We start from the raw sequence: 25,198 nt of genomic DNA on the forward strand, positions 1-25,198 counted from the left end.
GACCTTTAAAATTTCTTTGGTTACTTGGTCTTCCGAAAACGGAAAGTCATGTCGGTATAGTAACAAGTTTTTGTGATTAGTAATGATGCAAATTGCTATTTTACTCATCTTTCTAACACAACACCCAATTTAATACAAACAATTTATAGTTGATATACAAAGCCTATGAAGTCATGTGATAAATGGAGAGTTGCCCCCTTTGCTTTTTGATCGAACAAAAAAGACATTTTTATTTAGTCAATATATGTAGATAAATTATTTCATTTGTCATTAATTTTGAAGTTTATATCTATAAAATGGAGCATAGAGAATTGGTAATTCACGCCAATTATGTAATCAGCATCGTTTCTGTAGCGGGTGTTTTTGAATGTTTTCCGAAAACAAGAACATTGGGAATAGCGATACTGGTGATATCACAAATTAATAACAGATGATTGTATTTAAAACCCTAATCGAAAACGTACATTTTTTATGTGTGTATGTATGTATTTTACTATTTTATACATAGGTATATTAAATTGTAGTATGTGTATTCTATAATACTGAGATGTTATTTTAAGGAAGATTTTTGTTTTGAGATTGTTCTTTTTTTTTTTTGTTGTTGTTTGTTATTCTTTTGTTAATGCACCTACCATGCATTAACAAAATTTGCTCTGCACCACCCTATGGTCGACTGGAAGAGAATGAATGCCCATGGCATTAAGTCCGCCTGTGTTGTACAAGTTTTGTTTTGTGCATAAAGTATAAATAAATAAAAAATAAATAAAAATACATTTAACTAATTTAAAATAGCAACTAACGTATCGCAATTTAAAACCAGATGCCGCATGCAATCATCTTTTCGTCAGAGCGCTAAGGCATACTTTGTGGCTTTAGACTTTGCGCCTGGCTCTGTAAATTGAAAATTTTCTCCGTTCATCTTGAGGAAGCGGCTTAATGCAGTTTCAGTAATGTTTTTTCTAAGGCTTGTATTATACTATTAAGTCGTAGCTTTGCAGTTTAGTTAATAAAATAAGAGTTTTAGAGTATATGGCACGATACTTTTGATAGTCATTTTTGGTCATGGTCTTCAGAAATGCTAGAGGTACGTACATCTAAGCGCCTGCTTATCAAAAATAACACTTACAATTTTTGTTTGAAGAGCATCATATACACAGTATCGGGAAACAGCACGGAGGAGAGATTACTCCAGCGCTACATGCAATGTGGTAGAACTGGTCTCCGGAAACGCATTGTGGATGACTGATTACTCTCATGACGGCTAACGGAACTGATCCCTGAACATAATACTACGCAACAACGGCTTATCACTAACTGAGCTTGTCTGATCTTCTGATGAAAATAAGAAAGAAAAAAAAACTTGAATTATGACTCTGTTTTATTACTTAAAAATTTAAATTTATTTATATATGTACAAACCTTTTAGATATTATTGAAACAATGTAATTATAATTTTTTTTTTTTTTCTTTTAATATATAAATAAGTATTTACTAACAATCACGCCACGTTAACTGGTCCCGTGATAAGCTCGTAAAGAACTTGTGTTACAGGTACCAGATAACGGATATAAATGTAAGATTTTTATTATAGACATACATATATTTAATAGACATCCATAACCCTGGAAAAGACATTTATATTTATCATACAAATATCTTCCCTTGGCGGGATTCGAACCCGCGACCCCCTTGTGTAGTGACCATGTCACTTACCACTACACCAGACGGCCGTTAAATGTAGCACATTTTAGTAAAATAAATAAAACGCGTATAGTAGAAGAGAAAATATCATTACCTTATTAAGGGCGGACTCAGGCTCTGTAACTTATTCAATAGGCTATTGAATATCCTACTTTATTATAATATTATCTGAGCCAAGGAGGGAACGCCCAACAAAATGCTATTTCATAGCGATTTCAGGAAAGATATTCAATTTACGTAATAATAAAGGCGATGCGAAAAAAATCTAAACAGAATACACATTGTTTTTACGTATTATGAATACGTTTTAATATGCGAAAAATAATAACACGAAAAATTCACAACGAGCAGTGGCTTCTTAATATTATTGATGTTTTCATTTTCGTTTTTAGGGGTTCCGTAAATAAACATAGAGATTTTTAGAATTTTGATACGTCTCCCTGTCCGTTTGTCTATTTATCAAAGATTCTCGGCCAAACTAATTAATGGGTATACTGTTTAGAAATGTTAAAGGTGAATGTTTAATGAACGTGTAGGATTTAAAAAATGTATATTTTTCTTTCTATCTTTTTTTTTATAATTTTGACTTTTGTGAGGTAAGTTCATTTTTAGAAACAGAATTGTTTTGGTTGCACCTTGTTTGGAATTGAGCAATAAAGATATTACTATATTTATTATTTATTTAGAATTTTACCTAGGTATAGTTTTCGTATGGGTTTTGAACGTGCTCTTTCAACAGTATAAGTCGTCATTGTTTTTTTGTTTTTATTTTTGTATTATGAAAGTTTTCTGCATCTGTTAAATCTATAAATTTATTCTAAGCTCGGCCCGGCCGTGCTCCGCTATTACTATCGTCAATCATATGGAAAACACATCAATGTTTTTAAACTACTTTAGCTTATACTTTTTACTGATGGTAGGAGCTCTTGTGAGTCCGCATGGGTAGGTACCACCCCACCTATTTCTGCCGTGAAGCAGTAATGCGTTTCGGTTTGAAGGGTGGGGCAGCCGTTGTAACTATACTGAGACCTTAGAACTCATATCTCAAGGTGGGTGGCGCATTTACGTTGTACATGTCTACGGGCTCCAGTAACCACTTAACACCAGGTGGGCTCTGAACTCGTCCACCTATCTAAGCAATAAAAAAAATGCACCACACAATAGAAACCTTGAGCACAACAGAAACCTTAGCCTCCTCCAGAAGCCTGGTGTGTCAACAAAACACGTATTAAATTTCATCACAGTTGAATGAATGGCTTAGAAATGTATACTGCACACATACAAACATACAATTTTATGTACATGCAAAGATAAAAAGAGTTTTTTATATCAGTATCATTAGTACACACTCACGCAGGCTGCAAAAAAACATCTCAGATAAGAACTCGATTTACGAAAACATTACTGACCTTTGCGTAACTCGTTGAAAATAAACAGATGTTTGATTAACGAAAAAAATCTGAACCATTAACATGGATGCGCTTCGTAAACGTTCAATAACCCGAATCATACAGTTCAAAGGCGTTTAACTATTTTTTTGTTAGTCTTTTCCTTCATTAATTGGAATAGTTTATGAATGGCAGAGTTATAAATGAACTCGGTTCTTAATGAATATTAACCAAGCATCTAAGCGTAGAAAATTGTGATGTTACCTCTTTGCATGTGTTTTACATCATACGCAAACTTCACTCATATACTAATTTTTATTTATTTGATTTTTTTGCTTGTATGGGTGGACGAGCTCACAGCCCACCTGGTGTTAAGTGGTTACTGGAGCCCATAGACATCTACAACGTAAATGCGCCACCCACCTTGAGATATAAGTTCTAAGGTCTCAGTATAGTTACAATCTCAGTTTATGTACAATAATCGAATTAAATAATGTTTATGATAAAAAAGCAAAGCTCAATTTATTGTTTTCAGATGAGTTTTGATAGCAGAGTCCTGAATTTGGGGATGATGATCATGATTGATGGAACAGTCTTGGTATACAATGAAGACTTTGGCCTCATATTCCAAAATAGCGACTTAATATCAGGTGAGACTTGAAGTCATATGTAAATTCACAGCCATTATGAAAGACGCCGAAAAACAAAAGAAACTCATAATTTCACAACTTTGCAATGTATCCAGTATTTATTTTTAACAAAGCACATCTCTTGCCTATCTCTGAAGTCGGTTGAATAAACCAGTATCATTTTACAACGTCTTATTATAAAAGTCGTCCGAGACGAAAATAACGGAAACTTGAAACTTTTCATTGACAACTCATAAATCATGAATGTTGCGGATCATTGGGCCTAACTTTAGCTTCGTCGTGTTTATCTTTACAAAATTTGTTTAATGTTTACATCATTGCCATTGTCTGTATCACATTAATTATTGTTATTGTATTCTAAAGTTAAATTTCGGGTAAGCAATGACGTCGGTAAATATTATTCAAATATTTTACGCAATACAATATTATTCAAATTTCGTCCTTATGTCTCAAGGAAATCATTTATGTGGATCGTTTTAATATCTAAAGGTTATTTGATTAACACAAAAGCTTTAAATAAAATTAGAATTTGATAAAAAAGTTTACCAATTTTTTAACTTTTTCACATAGCGATCGAGGGTCGAAAACTAGCATTGACATGTTATGACAAGCAATCGCGCAAGCACCCCTTCTTTTCAACAAAATTAAAAACTGCATGTATGAAGTACATTTAGGGGTCATAATATTGCTTAATCTCAGCAATATTATATTTTGTCGTGGAATTAAGAGACAATTTTGGCTATGTTGTGAATCCGCACAGAAATATAATCTTTTATTGTTATTCCATCTATTGTATATGTACTTTGTGGAGAAAATGGTCAACATTCAATATCTATGAAATTATTTTTTATTTAACGATGATACTTATTCCTTCATCGTCGAAGGCACGTGTGTTAAGTACGTAGTTCATTAGAAAAATGGTAGCTGGTTGTGGGAATCGAACACTGGCGTAGTCGTATCGCTGGATATAAATTTTTCGGACATCTTATTTATTAGACCACGACGACTTCAGATAAATTGATAATTAACTGAAAGGAAATGATTTAGTATGATCTTTCTATTATTAATAATTCAACAACATTAATATTTCCGGCCATTTATATGTGTACAAAAATTAAATGTATTCAATTAAAATAAAATAAACTGAATTTAATAAATCATATTTTAATGATTACATTAAATAAAGCAGTAATTTAATGTCAACTAAAATCTTCCATTCTAAATAGAGGCAGTCGCGTGGGTGTCTCAAAAAAAAAATTGACCTGATTTAACAAATGAAAGATAATACGAAGTTCATTTTTTAAATTTACAATATAGAATTTATTTCGGTACAAAATATTTGTGGAATTTCTATGTGCATTTTTATAATAATGGATCACGGGCGGTAAGCGGTTCTGACGTAGATGAAAAATAGCTTCATTTTTAAATTGAAACGTAGCCTTTAATGATAAATATTAGTCGACATTCGTATTATATTCAGTTTTAATCGTTTTGCTTAAATTATTATGAAGTAGGTGTAAGCTTGTATACTCTTTATAATAACTAGAAAGATTTTAATCGAGCCTGCCTGGATGGCATCGGTGGTGTCCATTTTTCTTTAGGCGATGCTATTTATAAGGCACTGACGGTACTGAGCGACGGCGCTGATGTAGTTAGACATGATTTGGAAAGCGTTATGCTCACAGGACGACGCGACGGCACAAAATGGACCAGCTAAAAGAAGTATTTAATAAAATATTTTTTAAAAGTAATGTCACGTTAACTGCGATAATATGAGGGTATTAACGTTGAGAATCTCAGCTTTATAATTTAAGTACTATTAACACATTACTGTCAACTGCATTTGCATTACTGCTTTTTTATTTATTAATAGGCTTAGGACGACTTCACGGTTCACCTGATCTTAAGTGGTTACCGGCGCCTGTAGACATCTACACTGTAAATGCCGTCACCTACCTTGAGATATGAGTTCTAAGGTCTCAGTGATTACACTACAACGGCTGCACCCTTTAAACCGAAACGCATTACTGCTTCACGGCAGAAATAGGCAGGGTGGTGATACCTACCCGTGCAGACTCACAAGAGGTCCTGCCACCAGTAATTACGCAAATTATAATTTTACGGGTTTGATTCATGATTGAATCGTGAACATTTCTTAAGTACGAATTTCATTAGTAAATTGATACTTACTTGCCTGCGGGATTCGAACACAGTTGCATCACAACATACGAATGCACCGAACGACTTATCCTTTAGGCCACGACAACTTTGCGGTATAATTGGGCCCCCACCCAAATTGGGCGGGGTACCTATCGGTGTGGGCTAACACCACGCCTTACCACTAGAGGCACATGAAAGGCGAAATTTATGAAGCGTAAGTTTATTATGGTAAAATACATAATAACTACAAAATGTTTGGTGTTGTCAAACCCATGCTCCGTGCACACGTGTAAATAAAGTGCACTCTTTTAATTTATTTACGTATACATTTTTTCTTCTTCTGCCTATACGAAACAAAAATGGCTACAATACAAAAGTATTATTGTCAAAGTCATTATCAGATATATTCAGCTAGTCATCAAGTCCAATCATTCAAACTTTTCGGGGGCTATGTGCAATTGATGCTAAGTATAGACGAAAATAGGACGGTAGTAAAATTTCTGTTAGTTCGTGTTCAGTTTTAATTTATTTGTCATTAAAATTTTATTTCTGAATTTGTCACTGTTTACTGCTTTCTATGAAATCGTGATGGTCTCTATCAGATACATAGTTCAACATTTAATGACGAGGCAGTCTAGAGAAGTTATTTGTTATATACCTACATTTTTTATTGCTTCGATGGGTGGACGAGCTCACAGCCCACCTGGTGTTAAGTGGTTACTGGAGCCCATAGACGTCTACAATGTAAATGCGCCACCCACCTTGAGATAAGTTCTAAGGTCTCAGTATAGTTACAACGGCTGCCCCACTCTTCAAGCCTAAACGCATTACTGCTTCACGGCAGAAATAGGCGGGGTGGTGGTACCTACCCGTGCGGACTCACAAAAGGTCCTACCACCAGTGATGCATATATTAGTTGTTAAGATAGGCGAAGATCATGTGCCGTGTTTACAGTGTTGTTGGGTTCAAATTGATAATTACTGCATAAGTTAGTCGCACGCCATCACCGGCTTGCATCACTCTTGTGCTATATAGAAATCTATTTGTTAATTAAGGTTAATAAAAATCACTACATAGTATAAAACAAAGTCGCTTTCTCTGTCACTATATCTGTCTGTCCCTGTGTATGCTTAAATCTTTAAAACTACGCAACGGATTTTGATGGGTTTTTTTAGTAGATAGAGTGATTGAAGAGGAAGGTTTATATATATAACAACATCCATTAAATGGTGGAGAAATCAATAATAAATTACAGTTTCCGAGGCGAAGCGAGGGCGGGTCGCTAGTCTTGAATAAACTTTGTACTGTGTTTCTATTCTCGTCCCCATAATTAATCTAGTTGATTCGCGTTGCGGAACGTGATATTATGCGGACCCAATCGAATTTCACCCAGACCCTACTGCACACACTGAAATCGGTTTTTGGGAAAATTTCCACAAGTCACAAAGAGGATGCATCCTTAAACCGTTTTCTGATCAATATTTTATCTGTTAACTTTAGCGCTGACAAATAAAAGGTTTCGACATAATTGATTCATTTTCCAAAACAATGTTTTCAGTTTATGACGCTTACTCCCTGTACAAAATTAGTTTGAAAGTAAGGTGGTGAAAATATTTGAAAAAGAAATGAAATCGTCATTATTGAATATTTTATTGTTAAGATATTAAATTGATTTTTCGAGATGTATGTCGGTATACACGTTGTGATGTCTATGAACTTCAGCGATACCTTAAAAGCAGATGAGCCGTAAGCTCGTCGACTTACAATCCCTGGTTAAAAAATATTACTACTTTTCTATGTAGCCTGGTAATATAGCCTAGCTATATAATCGAGTGAGTCTGTTATACAGTTTGTAATTTGCTATTACATAAGTTTTTTGGATCGTTTCCCGAGAGAGGTAAATGACCTCTGATAAAGTTAAGTGTTCCGTGTAAGCTTAAACACAACATTTTTTTCGATGTTCTATGTAGGTAGTTTTCTTTAACCTCATTAAAAAAATGAATAACACTCCCGAATATATAATATTATTGTGTAAATAAAATATTACACTAACTAAATGACTAATATACTTTATATGAGTCGACTATTATCAAAGCCGGCAATCTGACTTTTGGACAATTATTGGTAAATCAGAAAAACGAATTATTGACTTTGTATTCCATTGGCAGTCACAAAACTCTTCGGAACGACATCTTAGATAAATAACAGGTTAACTATTAACCTTTATTTAATGCAGGTTTTGAACCGTATTCTTTGAAGGAGACGATTATATTCAAATCAATCTGTATTGACATATCAATAACATTTTTTGTCCAAATGCACAGATTGCCACCATTGATAATAGACGACTCAATTATGTAAAGCAAATGTTTTTTATTTTCCCTTTTATAAATAAGCTAATCTTCTTAAATATATTTTCTTGTATTTAAATAATCATAGTTTTTTTGTATTATTTTGATAGCCAGGTAATTTCACGGCCAACTGGATATGAAGTGAAAAGTAAATACCACAGCTATTTACAATGTGAATGTTGCCACCCAATACGACAGCTCTATTCTGAAAACCGTAAAACATGATCTTTGGGCATAGAAATTGTGAAGTTCGTGGTACTTCATTCATTCTTCAAAAATATTAAAATTTTCAAAGACCTTAACGATATCCCACAATCGTATGTACAAGTAAAGTTATTTATCAGATAATGAAATACGGAAACATTATCAACTGATATACTTTAGTAATTATGTCAATATTAATTTATTCGAAATTTCTGATTTTAATTCGATAAATGGATTTTAATTTATTACGTAAAATGAAACGGTAGCGTTGATGGTTTATCCAAAATTCGGAATGGCAAAAAATTTCTCAATACGGATTTGAGGCGGAACCGTTTAGCAATACTGTTTGTGTCGCCACAATAAACACGTCACGTTTTTACCAGTATAAAAACGCTACCAATATTGGCACTTTGATTTATTCGCTTGATAAACGTAGATAGGCCATTTGTTTCCTATATTAGATAGAGACAGAGATGCGGCGTTCACCTTGAGATCGCGATTTTTGTCACAATCTCTTTTTATGAGTATAGATTTTATCGGAAAATATAAATCATTCAGTAAATAATTTTGTTAGTTCATTGTTTGTGTTAGATATCATGGATTAATATGTGTTTGTGTGTTTTGTTTCATTTTTTCCAAAATGTAAGTTACACAGCTACACTTTATAATAGACAATGTCCTAGTTTTAAATGCGGGTTTAAATAAAATAAACCAATTTGATTATATCGATAAAAATATAAATGTGTTTATTTTCGTAGCTCAATAAAAATATTATGTTCACTTTGAGTACTTATTGCGAACCGAACACTTAAAATTGAGACGTAAAATTGTTTATTCGTGGGCAATTTTTTCTGTTTCAACGTATTTAACTTCATAGTGTAAGGATCAATTTTCTATGATTAATTTGTTTTTAAAACGAAATATTTTACTGAAGAAGGCTACATATATTTTCTCATAACTCGGTGCATACTTTGTTAAATTGTAGTTGATATTAATTCTGAATATTTTAAAACTCTTCCTAACAAAATGTTCTATGTATAATCTATCATAAATAATATCTAAAAATATCAAATCTCAATGTGAATTCTTTCAACATAAAAACTTCAACAAAATCCAGAAGTATGTTTCTTTTTAAAAATAAATGCGTCTTTTGATATTTGAACCTTTAAGTAAACGAAACGTCCATCAAACAAATAAGATTTTAGTATCTTTTACTTCTAAATTTTCGTGTTTGCTCATCAATCAGCCGCGACAAGTTAGACAATATTTGAAGGCACTCACGATAAAATTTGCAAATATTCAGTCTAGGATTTTCGAGTAGGCGCCTAAATATTTGTCTTAGTTTTCTATACTCTTTACATCCTATCCACGTTTGGTTATTAAGATGGAACTCCACATAGTCCAAACTACAAAATCTCGAGATAGTATTTTGTGTAGAAAAGAAAAATGTAAACCACAATGAATTAACAAAAAAATATTTTATAAAATTATGTTAATCCAACTGTCGAATGTTCCGGATATTGCGAAAAAAAAAAATTATTTATTATTATATACTTTATATGGAATAATATATTTATATACATATATTACGGAGCGAAGATTGTTATATATATTTGAAATGCTATGTATTTGTAAGCTAGATCAAAATTTTTTTAGAAACGGATTGACATTCTGGATCCTGTAAGGTATGTACTGAAAACATCTTTTAATGTGTAATTGCTTCTCTGCATACCCGACTACCTAAAAGAGACCATTCTGAGCGATAAGCGCACCAATTATATAATTTTGTGTCATTTTAAGATTTATTGGTCATGTTTTTTTCAGGTAGCCTTTCAATAGAGTTATCTCGTCTCTCCAAAAAGTATTCACGATGTACCGTCCCATTAAATTTGACTCTTTTGATTGCAGTTTTTTGGTTTAGAGTTCAATTACTTAAAAATAAGAGAATCGTTTTAATTTGATAAAAACTGTTTCTATAAAATCGTATTTACATTATTCGATATTCAATTCACGTATTCAGAGAAGAAAGTTATCCAGTTTTAGTGCGAACCGATGATGTTTTGGTCACTCGACCCAGTTCCGAAGAACAAGACTTCAATAATTGGGTCACAACAGCACGAAGGCTTTGTCCTTCGAATACATTGCTACCAAAAACTTTAAATGGCTCAAACTATCAAAAGAGTTGAATAGCAACTGTGGCACACGAATGTTTTGTAAAAAAACATATACACTAATCTCTGGTTTCCATAGTACCGGTAATCATAGTTTGATGACCGTGTGCGATTTGTCTCCAATAATTTATACATATTATTTATTTATTGTTGTACATTGAAATTTGGCTACGCACATTACAAGAGGTTTCCTACCCAAAACCACAATTGATCAAAATTGGATTTAAATTGCTATTATGCTAATAAATATAATGTAGTTAACTAGAATATGGAAGGATACAGATCAGAGGCCAGAGCGCTATCAGTTATTCGGACTAGGTGACTCTCGATAGCCAGTCTCGGAAACTATCCGTGCTGTTGAGTATTGAGCATGCTGCTAGAATATCGCGAACAGAACAATGTTAAATGGAGGTTACGATCTTCAGCATTGAGGGGAACCAAACAGGAGGTCAATGCATTCGATATAGCTGCTACATATCTATCTATGAGTGTATTTATTTTTACTACTGTTTATTATTTATTTACAACCCGTAGTAGCCACAGTGTAGAAGCTAGTATGTTATAAAATCAAAAAGATCGATTGATCCACTGCTAAGCATACGTTGTAAGCTATTTATAATAATTGGCATGGAAAAAAGGTAAATTCTAAAATGTATTGAAATCGTGTCAGTAGTAAGCTTGTGTCATAGTAAGCTTGAAAAAAGAAAAAAACAATATTTTTAGTAAATTAAACATGTAACTTTTGGAACGAAGTTCCTTATGGGACGATGCCGAGGGGTGCCCTAACCGGGAAAAAACGTCCGTAACGTAATTTTTTTATTAGTAATGCATACAGTGTACGACTTAACTTTGTAAAAACGTACAAAAAATAACATATTTTTTTATCTTTCATTGACCACGATCTCAGATCGTTCGTTTGCGCAATACACTAAATCTTATGCAAACAACCGTGAATGAAGTGTACCACAATAAGTTCGCACGCTACCGAATGACCGTGGGTTGTTGCGAAACCTCCAGTTTTATTTTCTTTATACCACGAATAGAACTTGAAATTAATATTTTTATAATAAGAAACTTAGTTCCTATCCGGTGTCCCACGAGACCACACATCTTTTTTTATTTACGTAATGTAATTACCGCAACAAAATTTTAAGTGCACTCTTCAATATATTCAACGTTATACGACCAAGCTTCATCGTTCCGGAGCGTGCCAAAGGGTGCAAGCCAAATCCTGCTATTTATCTCAGAGTGAAGCCTCCAAATAGGAGCATTTAAACTTGTCAACGTCTTACTAAGCGCCTGGAAATTAATCTACACTTCATGGTCTGATGTATCCACAACTCTCACTTCAGTTTCCTCGATATTGAATTGTAATGAAACATGGCGAGGCTGAATGGTACACAATCGTGTACATTGTATATACATACATAGCATATCGATATTACGTCGAACTATGCTGTGACTGATATTACCTAGTTAGGCAGTGACTGACGAGACACATCGGGCTACATTTATAACTTAATTTCAGTGTCTATCTGAAATGAAATTCGTATGACGCGACCGCTTCGAATTGTTGACATGAAATTAAACGGTTTGCGTCATTTGAATGCAAATTACCGAAATTGAAGACGTACAAACTCGAATAAATCTGTCTAATTCTTTTCTATTATTATTTCAACTGGTATGTGATAAGTTTGTTTTTTGTTGTTCGAATGTTTGTATGTTTTTTGTACGTTCACAAATTTCTCTGTTATTTGTGGACCGATTTTGAAATCTTTTTTTATGTATAGCTCTAAAAGTGGTTCCATTATAACACTCAATGGATATATTATTACACTTATGAAGGCGTTTTCCAAATATAGTTTAATTTAATTATCAGTAACTAACTGACCCGGCAGAATTCGTAGTGCCTCAATCGATAAATAAAAGACCTAAACTTATGTATAAAATAAACTTAAAACAAACAAAAGGAATCCGTCCGACGGGGCACACAATAAAGGAAAAACAAAATTGTTATTTTTATTTAATTCCGAGCATTTTGATATTTATCTACCTTGTAAACCTTCTCTGGACTTTTACAAATAATTCAAGACCAAAATTAGCCAAATCGGTCCAGCCATTCTCGACTCTTAACGAGACTAACGAACAGCAATTCATTTTTATATATCAATAATTATAATTTTTTTTTTTTCGCCTTTTCGATATTTGTGGGGCTAACGTAAAAAATTTGGTAAGTTTTTTCTACTGAGTTTCTCTTCGACACGAGTTCTCATACTAATAATAATCTTTCGAACAGTACAAGTTAATTTCTCAATTAAAATTACGTAATAATACTTGGAGAACACATTAAACACTTACCGTGAGTGTACAACGGAGAGACTCTGTATTTAACGGCCGCTGTACATGCAATGGCTCCCGTACCGCCTCCCAGTTGTAAGCCATGCGATAAAACTTGAACAATAGTTCCGACGATAGTGATGGTCCAGCCCCAACCACCCTCAGGGTAGTAGCGACGCGCGAGGGTGAGCGCCGCTCGGGCCCTTAAAGCTGCCGCCGTTTCAGCTCCAACCGTCGCCCCAGCACTCGCACACCTATTGTACCACACCAATAAATTAAGATTTCACAGAGAGACGATTTCACAGAAAGGAATTGCCACGTCACTAAAAATAACACACAACACTAACCGTCGGAACTGCGCTACTTCACGTGAAGCCTCATATCCTACACTCTTGGATCGACCTCGTTCACTAAACTTATTGTTCTTGTCCGGTGGATTAATGCGATTAACACTAGCACCACATGTGCACAATAAGTCTTCGGGGCGAAGTCTGTATGCGGGACGATACTTCGGTTTGTAGCGTTCTTGACAATCACACTCGGGCGTACGCCAAGATAAAAGTCTTTGCAGCAGAGTGCGTCTCCGTATAGAATTAGCTCCACGATCGATTCCTTTGGGCTGGCCTCTGTCCAGAGGAAACGACAAGCAACGGTCTGCCTCCTGTGAGTTGATCTCGGTTGTTCGATTATCATAGGTGATTTTCTTTCGCGTTTCTTTATTGTTGCATTTGAGGGTAGGAATGAAATTGAGCGTAATGGATTCTTTGTCCGTTTCACGGTTCGTGGGGTCGCATTTCTTGGAGAATCCATTTTTTATGTTCTTGACGTCTGAATGCAAGGATTTCCAAGTAGCTATAATTTCTTCGCGATCGAGAGGAACGTTGAAATCCGGTACAGTTTTAGATTCTGGAAAGTTTTCCACTGGAGGTTCAGAATGAGCCGTGACAGGTGCCACCCTGAGTCGTGAAGGTAAGCTGTCAGACCGGCGCAACGTCATTGTCATCGTGAACTGTGGGTTTCATGTTTAATACGGCGAATTTCTGATTACATGTTTCTTCTTGAAATATTTGATAATTCTGCAACGTCGTTATCTGAAACAAATACAAAAAATCTAATCAAATGGAGCAGCCATGTTTAGAATTTTTAAATTGTGTAAAGCTTGCTTGGTATTGCAAAAATGGAGTGCAACTTTGTAGACAGACACGCGTGGCACGATAATGGCACTTGCAACGTTCATAAGCAAGTATTGCGCCTTGAGAAAATTGAGCCACAGCTCTTTAAGGCAACTTCCTAAAGATAACGTTTCTCTTTGATATCCATTCGAACGAGAAGTAATCTCTTACTTTCAGGCTTAATTTAGGGAAAATCGAATAGAAATTACGAGGATAACATTCCTCAAGCTCCCATGAATTATTCATCAATTTGTTAACTGTTATGTAAATAGAGAGATTTAAGAAAATAATGCTAGTAAATCTTTACGGAATGAATGTGTTTTTGCTTATGTTTACATATTTTTTTTTTTTTAAACAGCTTATTTTAATACAACAAATTAAAAACCATGAAATGACCATTTGCAAAGATTTCAAGACGGTTTCGTAACAATATTGTTTCAATTGACAAAAAAAATAAAACGTTAAATGAAATTAGAAGATCACGGACAAACTTTGTGAGAATTGTCTCGGAGACAAAAGCTCGAACGAAAATACGTTTGTAACAACATTACTATAAAGTTTCGAACAATCGTCTCAATTTAATTTTCATCTCAAAATAATGAGATCGAAAAAGATTAAATTAAACAAAATTGCGAAGCTAAAGTCTGTCTCGGACTTTAAAATTTATAAAAAAAATATATTACGAAGACACCAAAGTTTTCAGACATCTTCAATCTGTTGCCTATTCAGTCAGTAATTAGATGAGTGATACGTATTGTTGTCTTACGAAAATAATTGAATTTCAATCTCATCAGTTCTCTTTCGGTACCATTCGATTGTCTCATGGCGACTTTGGCTGTGGATTTTTGATTAAAAAATAAAAGTTTATCACATGTGAATGTCTTATTTTTTGTTTTGAATAATCTGTGATATTCTAGAAGTTCTCAAATGATAGTACTATTTTGTTATGAAAGAAGCAAATAAACTCACTGCTCTCTTAATGATTAATGTGTGTATATATTATGTAGTGAGCTAGGCCTTGAAGTCAGTACTACACGCCTGAATAATTCCTGTCGGAAATCGGTGGGCTGGGGTATCCGAGCGCTCAAGTTTATATATATTTTTTACATTGAAAAAATATTTGTAATGGGCTAAGTTTCTTGGCCCGTTAATTATACTAGTATTTACCTATGAGTTGGAATTTGACCCCAAAATGATAACAAGATTCTTTTAAATTTCCAATTGTCATATACGTATAAATATGTATGAAGTGTACCACAATACAACATTTCATAATTCAGAAACGTACGATTGCATTATTTTTATTTGCTTAGGGAAGATCGAATGAGCCAACTTGAAAATGATATTTCGATATGAAATTATTTCTTTGACAGTTCAAAAATGAATGTGATATTCAATCATACGTTCAACGAAATGTAAACAAGTGCTTAATGACAATGAAATCGTTGTTATTCAACTTGCAGGCGGTTTTCGAGTGATGTCCATTTATTATTCAGAAAATGAGTTGTTTTTCACTGAGACATTGTTCTGTGATTTATATTAATATTTAATTTGTTGAACTTGGAATACTGAAAACAAGATTCCGTTTTCTTTTTTAGTTACCTACCTAAATCCTATAAGTATACTTTATTTTAAATTTGTTTTGTTATTTTTAATTTATCAATTTCATAATAGGTATAAGAAAATAGATCGCCGACTACAATTTTTAGCTTTTTATATTGTTTTTTTTTTGGTTCAATTTGCTTAGTTTCCTCCTGTCTATTTACATATTTACGGATCATTCCGTACCGTTACCGTTACCGTTTGAAGGGCCATTGTTTTCAACTATTTTAAAGCGTTAAGGAGTGTTGGGTGTTTTTGTGAGTAAAATTAAGTAACGTATATTGCTGAAGCTTCATTTATTTGTTATTCAATTATAAATTATAAAGTGTAAAGTAATAAATTAGATGCTTCTGTTATAATACACATAAATCAAATTCACACGTTGGGTTACAAAATGAAGAGAAAATGTTCAGCAAAAATTAGCCTCAAAGAAACATTTAAAACGCCCTGAAATACTTCGTACCTTAAACAGAAGATCTTAAACCACGTTCCGTGAATGAATAACGATAACGAATGGTCGTTTGGTTAACCGATTCATCAAATATTTACGCTTAATCAATTCCAGAAATCGGAAAACTCACTCCGTATTAAATTTACAAAATCTTATTTCGTGTTATTCGTCAAAAAAAAGTTTTGATATTGTTAAGCAGTTCTAAAGTTGTGTAAATGGAGTTTTAATGGATTTTATGTACGTCTGCATACTACCGTCATACTTATTTGTGCGGCGAAGCTATCATACGTTACGGCTAATATCGGATTTTTAAATAATAAAAGAGTAGAATAGCTCTTGAACCAAGGAAATTGACTCCTTAATCTTTTGTCACAAAGGTCGTAAGCGGATTAATGCCGCTTAACTCTGATTATTGCTCAGGCGGGTAGTTTACACCCGTTATTTAAAAAAAATGTACTAACCTGCAGTACAATATTAATTGATTACAATTTCGAACTCTAATTTCGTACTCTAATAAGATGTTTTTAATGTTGGCTATGACTACAGCCTGTAGGCTATATAAGATATGATAATCATATAAAAATAATCAGGTAAAGATCAGTGTTAGGTTAATTGATAAAGAGCGTAATTACAACGAACGGATGATGAGGAAAATATAGTGGAAATATATGAGGCTAGAATGTAAAATTGGTGGCCAAATGAAAGGACCATTGAGATTCAAACAAAAAACGTCTCATCGTACAAGCATCGCTCTTAGTATGTGTACAAAGGAACTCCGGTTTGTGTAGCACCATAACCATTTCCTCGAGCACTAATGACTACAGAAAATTAGTCGCAAACTCGAAGGAGCAACGTCCTTTCGATCTAATTATTACATGACCCTATTTCCGATTCTATTCTTTCTTAATATGGAAACCAAGTAATAATCTTTACTTTAGTATTTTTTTTTATTTTTTTTAAGACATCTTCCATAGGATTCCGTTGAAAGAAATTGTGGTAGTGCGCCTACATCAAATATACTGCACTCTTTATTTCATCCAAAGAAAATGCTATAAGATTTTTTATTTTATTTTACCTACTAAAAGCATAATCGTTTACCTACTAAAAGTTTAATTTCATTGAGCGACTGGTTCTAAGGCGATTTTCATATCATTCTAGTCTGTCGTCGTCTAATTTCCTTTTTTTTTGTGCTAATTTAATTTGCGACGCTATCTTTGTCCTTTACCTGAATACCCTACAATTATTATTAAACGCTCGGATGGGAGCAGGAAATTTAAATGAAACTATTACATAACCATTACCATTACCGGTGGTAGAACCTCTCGTGAGTCTGCGCGGGTAGGTACCACCACCGTGCCGTGAAGCAGTAATGCGTTTCGGTTTGAAGGGTGGGGCAGCCGCTGTAACTATACTTGAGACTTTAGAACTTATATCTCAAGGTGAGTGGCCCATTTAAGTCGTAGATGTCTATGGGTTCAGTAACCACTTAACACTACGTGGGCTCTGATCTCGTCCATCCATCTAAGCAATAAAAAATAATATTTATAAATATAATAATAAAAAACACAAACCAATTCAATATACAATATTGGGCTTATTCTGAAGCACGCACGTTAGAACTCGTAACATCTTGTGCTCATCTACAATCTGTCACACTAAATTGAAATCATTTCTAATACAACAACCGTAATTATATTCATATTGCTCTATATACTCGGATAAATTGTCGAAGATGAAGTCTACTCATAGCTTCATTTGCGATGTTAGAATTGCGTCAATCGTTACAAGTACTATACACGACTCATTACTGTCAACGACCCAAGTTCAAGGTCGGTACAGGAAAATTTATCTCCCTATTTTAGTCACAAATTTCTTGTGGACAATTGCCGGCAAATTTCTATCTATAGACAACTCGTTTTACGTTATATTACGATACGAACCATTTTATATTTAGAATATTTGAACCACTTCTTATGTTACTTCTTAAGTGAGGAAATATTTCTATCAGACCATTGTCACGTTAATTCTTGAATTCATTTTAAAAGATAATACCAAAATTTCCGGCAATTTTATTAAACTACTTTAATGCGAAAGTTTTCCATTCGCAAAGTTTTATTTTTTCACCCTCAAAAAATTCACCCTCCTTTCACTGTTTTAATAAGACAAAATTACATTATAATCGTTTGAGATTAATTCGACGCAATTGAACAAACAAGAATATGAACCAAGCATTCCACAAAATATTAGATTTAGGTTTAATTAATACTGATTTATGAATATCTGTTTATCCTGACGGAGAATATTCAGCCGAAAAACATCGCTTGTGTAAACAAGAATATACAAAAAACACATGTCTGTTACGAATTGAACAAGACGTCTGTCGTGTTTTTTGAGCCTTCCTCGTATCTGGCGGAGGAAAAAATAAAGCCCCTTTCGTCCAATTTTAACCACGTCCTGAGGCAACTTTTCGCGGACTGTTTTATTTATCTCTTGAAACCAAAACTCTCTTACTGAAATATATAACCCTTTTTCAGTTTTAAACGCAGAATTCACGCAAAATCAAAGGAGACACTTCGCTTATAGATAATTCACATAAATTAGTTAATTGCGCTTACAGAAATATTTTAGAAATTAAGGTTATTCTGTTATGTCGTTGAAATAACTCAAAATGTTTTCATAGCATTAAAGCTTCATATCCATTTGTAAGAATTGTTACTAAAGGTATTAAATATAAATAATTAGAACTTTTTGTTCGGAAACCCTCTAAGCACTTTATCATTAGCTGATTTAGAAAATGGATAATTATCTGTGAGACAAAAATAGAATTAATCGTCTCGAAAGCGAATTCTCGACTTGAGGGGGACTTTTTTATAAGGAACCAAGTTAATCCCTATTCGTTTATCGGTATTAAACCGTTCGAATATTTCAAGATAGTTCAGAATCTCAGCTTTACCGAATTTAATTCACTCAGAATGTTTACAATGAAGAGCGGATTTCTTAAATTGAACATCTGATTCTGAACACTTCAGAAAATCTTTTGACAGTTTGAAATATTTTTCAAATAGAAATATACCCTTTTGATAATATTTTTAGTTTTTCTATTAGATACACTATTGCTGATTATAATATGATATGTTAGTGTTACTATAATTTATATTAAGATCTAACTAAAAGACGTCGTGCTTGATGATTGTAAAGAATAATGTGTATGCATGGAATGTGCTGTATAATCATCCGTTTTCATTCATTATTTGTCATTTAATTTAAAGAAATAAATAAAATTTTGGCTATTAAGTTGGCTAGACTATGAGTGTGTTAAAATTTTTTTTATCCTATTTTAGTTACTAATATTACCGGTTCATAAAAAATAATTGACTATGAGTATCATCATCATTCCTTCCTATTACTTTCTACTGGGGTGTAGGGCTTGAATCAAATTTTTCCATTTACATCGGTCTTGGGCAGTCTGTTCTAGCTCCTCCCATGTCACGTCCAAGACCCCTAGCTCCTGCTCCACCGAGCGACGCCAAGTTGTTCTGGGGCGGCCTCTCTTCCTCTTGCCAGACACTTTCCAGGTCAGTCCTCTCTTTGATAGGTGAGTATCGGGCTTTCTCAAAATGTGACCAATCCAATGCCACTTCCGCGTAAGGATCTCCTTCTCCATTGGTGTCTGCTTAGTGATCCTCCACAGCTCTTTGTTGCTGATCTTCTCAGGCCAAAATATTTTCAAAATCTGACGCAGGCACTTATTCACCTACACTTGAAGTTTTCTTATCAAGTCCTTGCGAACAAACCAAGTTTCGCTTCCGTACAGCAGTACAGACTTTACATTTGAGTTGAAGATCCTCACCTTTGTTCGCGTCGTTAAGGTTGAGGAACTCCACACTGGCCTAAGTTGACTAAACGCGGCTCTGGCTTTATTTATACGAGCCGCAATGTCTGCCTCGGTGCCTCCCCTATCGTCCACAATGCTGCCCAGGTAACAGAAGCTTCCCACCTGCTCGATATGCCTCCCTTTGATCAACATAGGAGCCGAATCGGTGGTATTTATGCGCATTTCTTTTGTTTTTGAGAAATTAATACGCAGACTATGAATATGATAAAAAAAATGTTATACATTTTAATTATTAATATTACCGGTTCATAAAGCACTAATATCACATTTTATCGCGGAATACAACCAGCCATTGGGATCGAATAAACGAGACCATTCAATTGACATGCCCAAACGACTAGAATCAGAACAAGAATCGTTGCAGAACATTTATTTGGTGCTTATAATATCGAATACAACATTACATAAGTTAGTACGAATTTAGTCTTTACGGTTTTTTTTTGTAGCTTAGGTGGGCGAACGAGCTCACAGCCCACCTAGCGTTAAGTGGTTACTGGAACCCATAGACATCTACAACGTAAACGCGTCACCCACCTTGAAATATAAGTTCTAAGGTCTCAGTATAGTTACAACGGCTGCCCCACCCATCAAACCGAAACGCATTACTGCTTCACGGCAGAAATAGGCAGGGTGGTGGTGGTACCTACCCGCGCGGACTCACAAGAAGTCCTACCACCAGTAATTACGCAAATTATAATTTTGCGGGTTTCATTTTTATTACACGATGTTATTCCTTCACCGTGGAAATCAATCATGAACATTTGTTGAGTACGTATTTCATTAGAAAAATTGGTACCCGCCTGAGATTCGAACACCGGTGCATCGCTCAACTCGAATGCACCGGACGTCTTATCCGTTAGGCCACGACGACTTCAAATTTTGTAAAGATACCAATTTTTTTAAATTCTAATTACCGTAATGAAATTATTTTATCATCATTACATATGGCGCTTAAATATAAATATTTAGAAAATTTGCATAGAAATAAATGTCTTGCAGTATAACTCTATTTTTAATTTGTTTGAATGTGTACTAAATGTTTCCTAATTTTAATTGAACTTTTTATTTCCGCTAGTAGATAAGTATACCAATTACTTGGTGAGTGCAATGATTCATTGCAGTTACTGCATAAACCATCGGAATTTATTTTTTTATCAAATTTAAACTCGCCTTCGATCATTTTTCTAAAATCAGATTATGTTTGTATTTTTATTTTATCTAACGGTCTCACGGCCCTCCTAATTTGAGTTAGTTATTTTAGCCTATAGACATCATCACCACATGAATGACACCACTCACCATGAGACATGAGGTTGACGTCTGAATTGTATTGTAGAGCGGTTGTCCTATGGTTCTTCTTAGACTTCAAACCCAAGCGTACGATGGATTCGCGGCAGAAACAGAGAGCGAGTAGTACCTACCCGTGCGGGCTTACAATATACCCTACCAACTGTGTACTTTTGTTTATTTTTATTTGAGCTTCAATTGAACTTCATTTAAAAGAAACTAAGGTACAATTTACTAGTCAAGTTACCCTTTATTAGCCCAATCAAATGAATAAGAATGAGCAGTTTTAATACAACTTTCAAATGGTTCGATGAAATGGAATAATTTTCTTCTTAACGTTCACTCGTAGTGCTGTAGATTTCAGAATGTTATTGCTTCAACAGATTGTAAGTTTTATTTATTTCGTGATTTGTTTAAATTGTTTTTGTCGATTATTTGTCAACATAAATATAGAGGTTATTCACAGATGCTTTAAACTTTTTTTTGTTTATTTGTATTATGTTTGTGTTGGTAGAACTGTCTTGGCTACCGTTCCGTGAAGTAACATTTAAATAAATATAATCGGCGACAAATCACACAAAGTCATCTGGCCCCAAACTAAATTCCGTGTGTACTATGCGTGGTACTATAGTAAATTATAGTTACGGAACTGACCACAACTTTGAGGTTAGCGGCAGTTACGTATTGCTGAATATGGATTTCCTACACTAGTTGCAAATGATTAGATTACCCTTGAACTTGGCTGTCCTACTCTTTTAACTGGAAGGTATGGGTACTTCTCGGTAGGAATTTGTCGGAATATGGTATTCACTCACTTGGAAGACGCCCTAGCACAGGTTCTTAAGATACGAATTAGCAAAACAGCTGATGTTAGATAGAGTCGCTAACGACGTCGGCAGAATATTAGGAATATTGTTACAGTACCCATACTGTAGCCGTATGTATGCCTTTGCCTTTAGTTTGATATTTGATCTGTTAATTTATCATAAAGATTTCCTAACCTGAATTATGATTAAATCAGCAAGATGATTTAGACTTGGTGAATTCATATCGTTTCGGACTGATGAAACCATTTTGGATCGCGTGGTTTGATGTACAAAGTAAACGCCAACAGATGCACAAAGTTTCAATTCAACAACGTACGAAATTAGAATAACGGACATGCAAACATTAGTCAATATAATATATGATAATCATATGTCGTAATTAGCAATATATTATTACATATAATATAGTGAAAAAAAAAACTTATCGCCAATAACTCAATTTCACTAGTTACTTGCCTTTGTCGTGGGGTCGGCGAATAATGAATGATTACCAAAGTTAAATAAACCTTGTCTACAGTATAATTAGAATTGATCAATTTTTGTCCGGAAATCGATTGCAAAACTCTCTCATTTCAAGAATTATTCCGCTGCACAGAATGATATTGTACAACAAAGTTTAATTCCATCGGCCTATTAATGCCGCAGCACGGAGCTCGCGAATGGTATTCTATTCATAATAACTAAACGTATTTCAGATTCGCCTTCTCTTTCGCAATTCAGATATAAATGTGTCATAATTTCACATCATTACAAACATATTTTTGACAAAAATATATTCTTTTTTTATTTATAATTCTTATTTACAGGGAACTATTGAGTTAGGGAAAGATATGCTGCAGCTCCATTAAGATTGTTTGGAATCATAATTAGAACTACTTTTACGAAAGTCCACTCCACAATTGAACACCAGTCGTCCGAGAATATGAAAATTATCGAAACGTCGGAAATAATAAAATGAAACAGATTAAAAAACAACACGAAATTAGAAAATTTATCAACAAGACTAAGTTGAATTTCGTACTGTACATTGCGTTGAGTATTGATTACATTATCGCTTTTTTATAGGTAACCAGCTGGCCCGGCAGGCTTCGCAGTGTCTCAATCGATAAATAAAAGACCTAAACTTTTGTATTTATAAAATAAACTTAAAACAAACAAAAGGAATCCGTCCGACGGGGGGGACATTAAAGGAAAAACAAAATTGTTATTTTTATTTAATTCCGAGCATTTTCTTAATTATCTACCTTTTAAACCTTCTCCACAAATAATTCAAGACCAAAATTAGCAAAATCGGTCCAACCGCTCTCGAGTTTTAGCGAGACTAACGAACAGCAATTCATTAGGTATAGAAGAAGATAAAATACGAATTAAAATATAAACGGGAAGTAATTATTGTTTCGCCATGAAAATAGACAGGAGTGTAGGCTGTCGGTGCTTTGTGCCGATGGTACTTAATTATTACAATATGATCTTTCACCAGCATTTAAAGGTAAATTATACGAATAGCATTGCATAAAATATGAGAGTGCTAAGAGATGATACTTTTTTTTGTGCCTTCGACAAGATAGAGGTGAGTATCCCTCGTGAACATTCCTTAATACAAGATTGCATGTAGTGAAAAAAAGCCTCGTTCCAAGAAGAAGTAGCGCTCGGGAAACACCGTGATGGAATCATTCTAGAGCTCAAGATGACTGGTATCTCATAATCATATGCCTGTAAATTTTAGTTATTCAGTTTAACAGTTTTAAAAGTATAGGTTACGGTGTAGATGAGTACAGGTTTTCTGAAATATTTTTTATTTCATCCCACAGACTTCCACTGCCTGACAAAAACTGCCCCAAAGGTTCGCCGTTCTGAATATTAAACTATCTAAAAGATTAAAGATGATAAAACATTACTAGCATATGAGTAAAGTATGTCAAGCCGTTGATTCCAATTTTTATCAGCCAATAACCCTCGTCAAGCCTTATCAAGGCCCTCGAGCTTCGTTTATTCAATAATAGACTCGACCATACTTCAAATGGGTGAGTAGGAGATTCAAATGAGAAAATCACGAGCATCGCAGATTATGCTGTACATCTCATAGAGTGTTAAGAAGGAATACGGGCTGTGTTTAATTATTTTTTCCCTGCCCAATCCTGGATCTTTTAAAGGGCTATTCCAACGACGCGCGATCCGGGTGCGAAAATCTACGCCCATCTTTCCGCACTGAAAGATATAGGAATAAACAACAGTTTAAAAAAACTAAAAAAATACGCTTTTATAGAAAAACCAACTAAAAAATAGAAAATAAATTTTAATAAATTTGAATTAAAAATAGTGTAAGAAAATGATTTTATTGTAAAAAAAAGGGTGCATGGTAGCAAGTAGCTATAAATATTTTATGAACAGATATCAGTAGAAGGGTTATTTTGATAATATCCTGAAAAGCACAAAATTTATTAAAATTTATTTTCTATTTTTTACTTGAATTTCAATTATTCCAATTTTTTTTAAATATTGAATTTTCATCGGTCCTTAATAAGTTTGCCAAATTAAGTTTTGAAGTGGATCAAAATCATGTTCAAAGATTCCATTACATACTAACATACATACGTCTGAAGCTAATAAAAGCATATTAAAAATGCCTTCATATCATACGAGATATGTATCTACCGGTATCACGTCTCTCTGTTTTGTTTTCTAAATTAAATATTATTTACAAACCATTTAAAATAATGAAATTTTGAATATTTTAACACCGTTTTCACGTACCCAGCAAACAAATTTGGTAATAAATCAAAAATAAAACACACATAGCGGCTATAGCGGAAATCGAATTTATCGATTCAGACTTTTTACTCGTTGGAAGTCATCGCATGAATGAATTACAAAATTTGACCACAATCGCTGAGATGACGACGATGATGACCACAATCGCAGACATTTTAAGATTTTATGCATTTCGTTCTCTTTTTTGTTTAGTTATTAGACAATTGATGAAAATAAATAAAAGTTTTTCC

General features: G+C 33.9%; 1 protein-coding gene across 1 annotated transcript in view; it reads right to left on the reverse strand.

The window, feature by feature from the left end:
• Positions 1–25,198, reverse strand: part of LOC101743655 (monocarboxylate transporter 10) — a 147,310-nt gene that overhangs the window by 111,729 nt on the left and 10,383 nt on the right. The window contains exons 2-3 of the mRNA XM_021352191.3: positions 13,310–14,053; positions 12,984–13,216 (exon numbers count right to left, since the gene is read on the reverse strand). Of these exons, the coding sequence (XP_021207866.1) occupies positions 12,984–13,216; positions 13,310–13,965 (889 nt within the window). The 5' untranslated portion in view covers positions 13,966–14,053. The remainder of the gene's footprint in view (positions 1–12,983; positions 13,217–13,309; positions 14,054–25,198) is intronic.

Source organism: Bombyx mori, chromosome 23 (genome assembly GCF_030269925.1).
Source record: "Bombyx mori chromosome 23, ASM3026992v2".
Classification (NCBI taxonomy): Eukaryota; Metazoa; Arthropoda; class Insecta; order Lepidoptera; family Bombycidae; genus Bombyx; species Bombyx mori.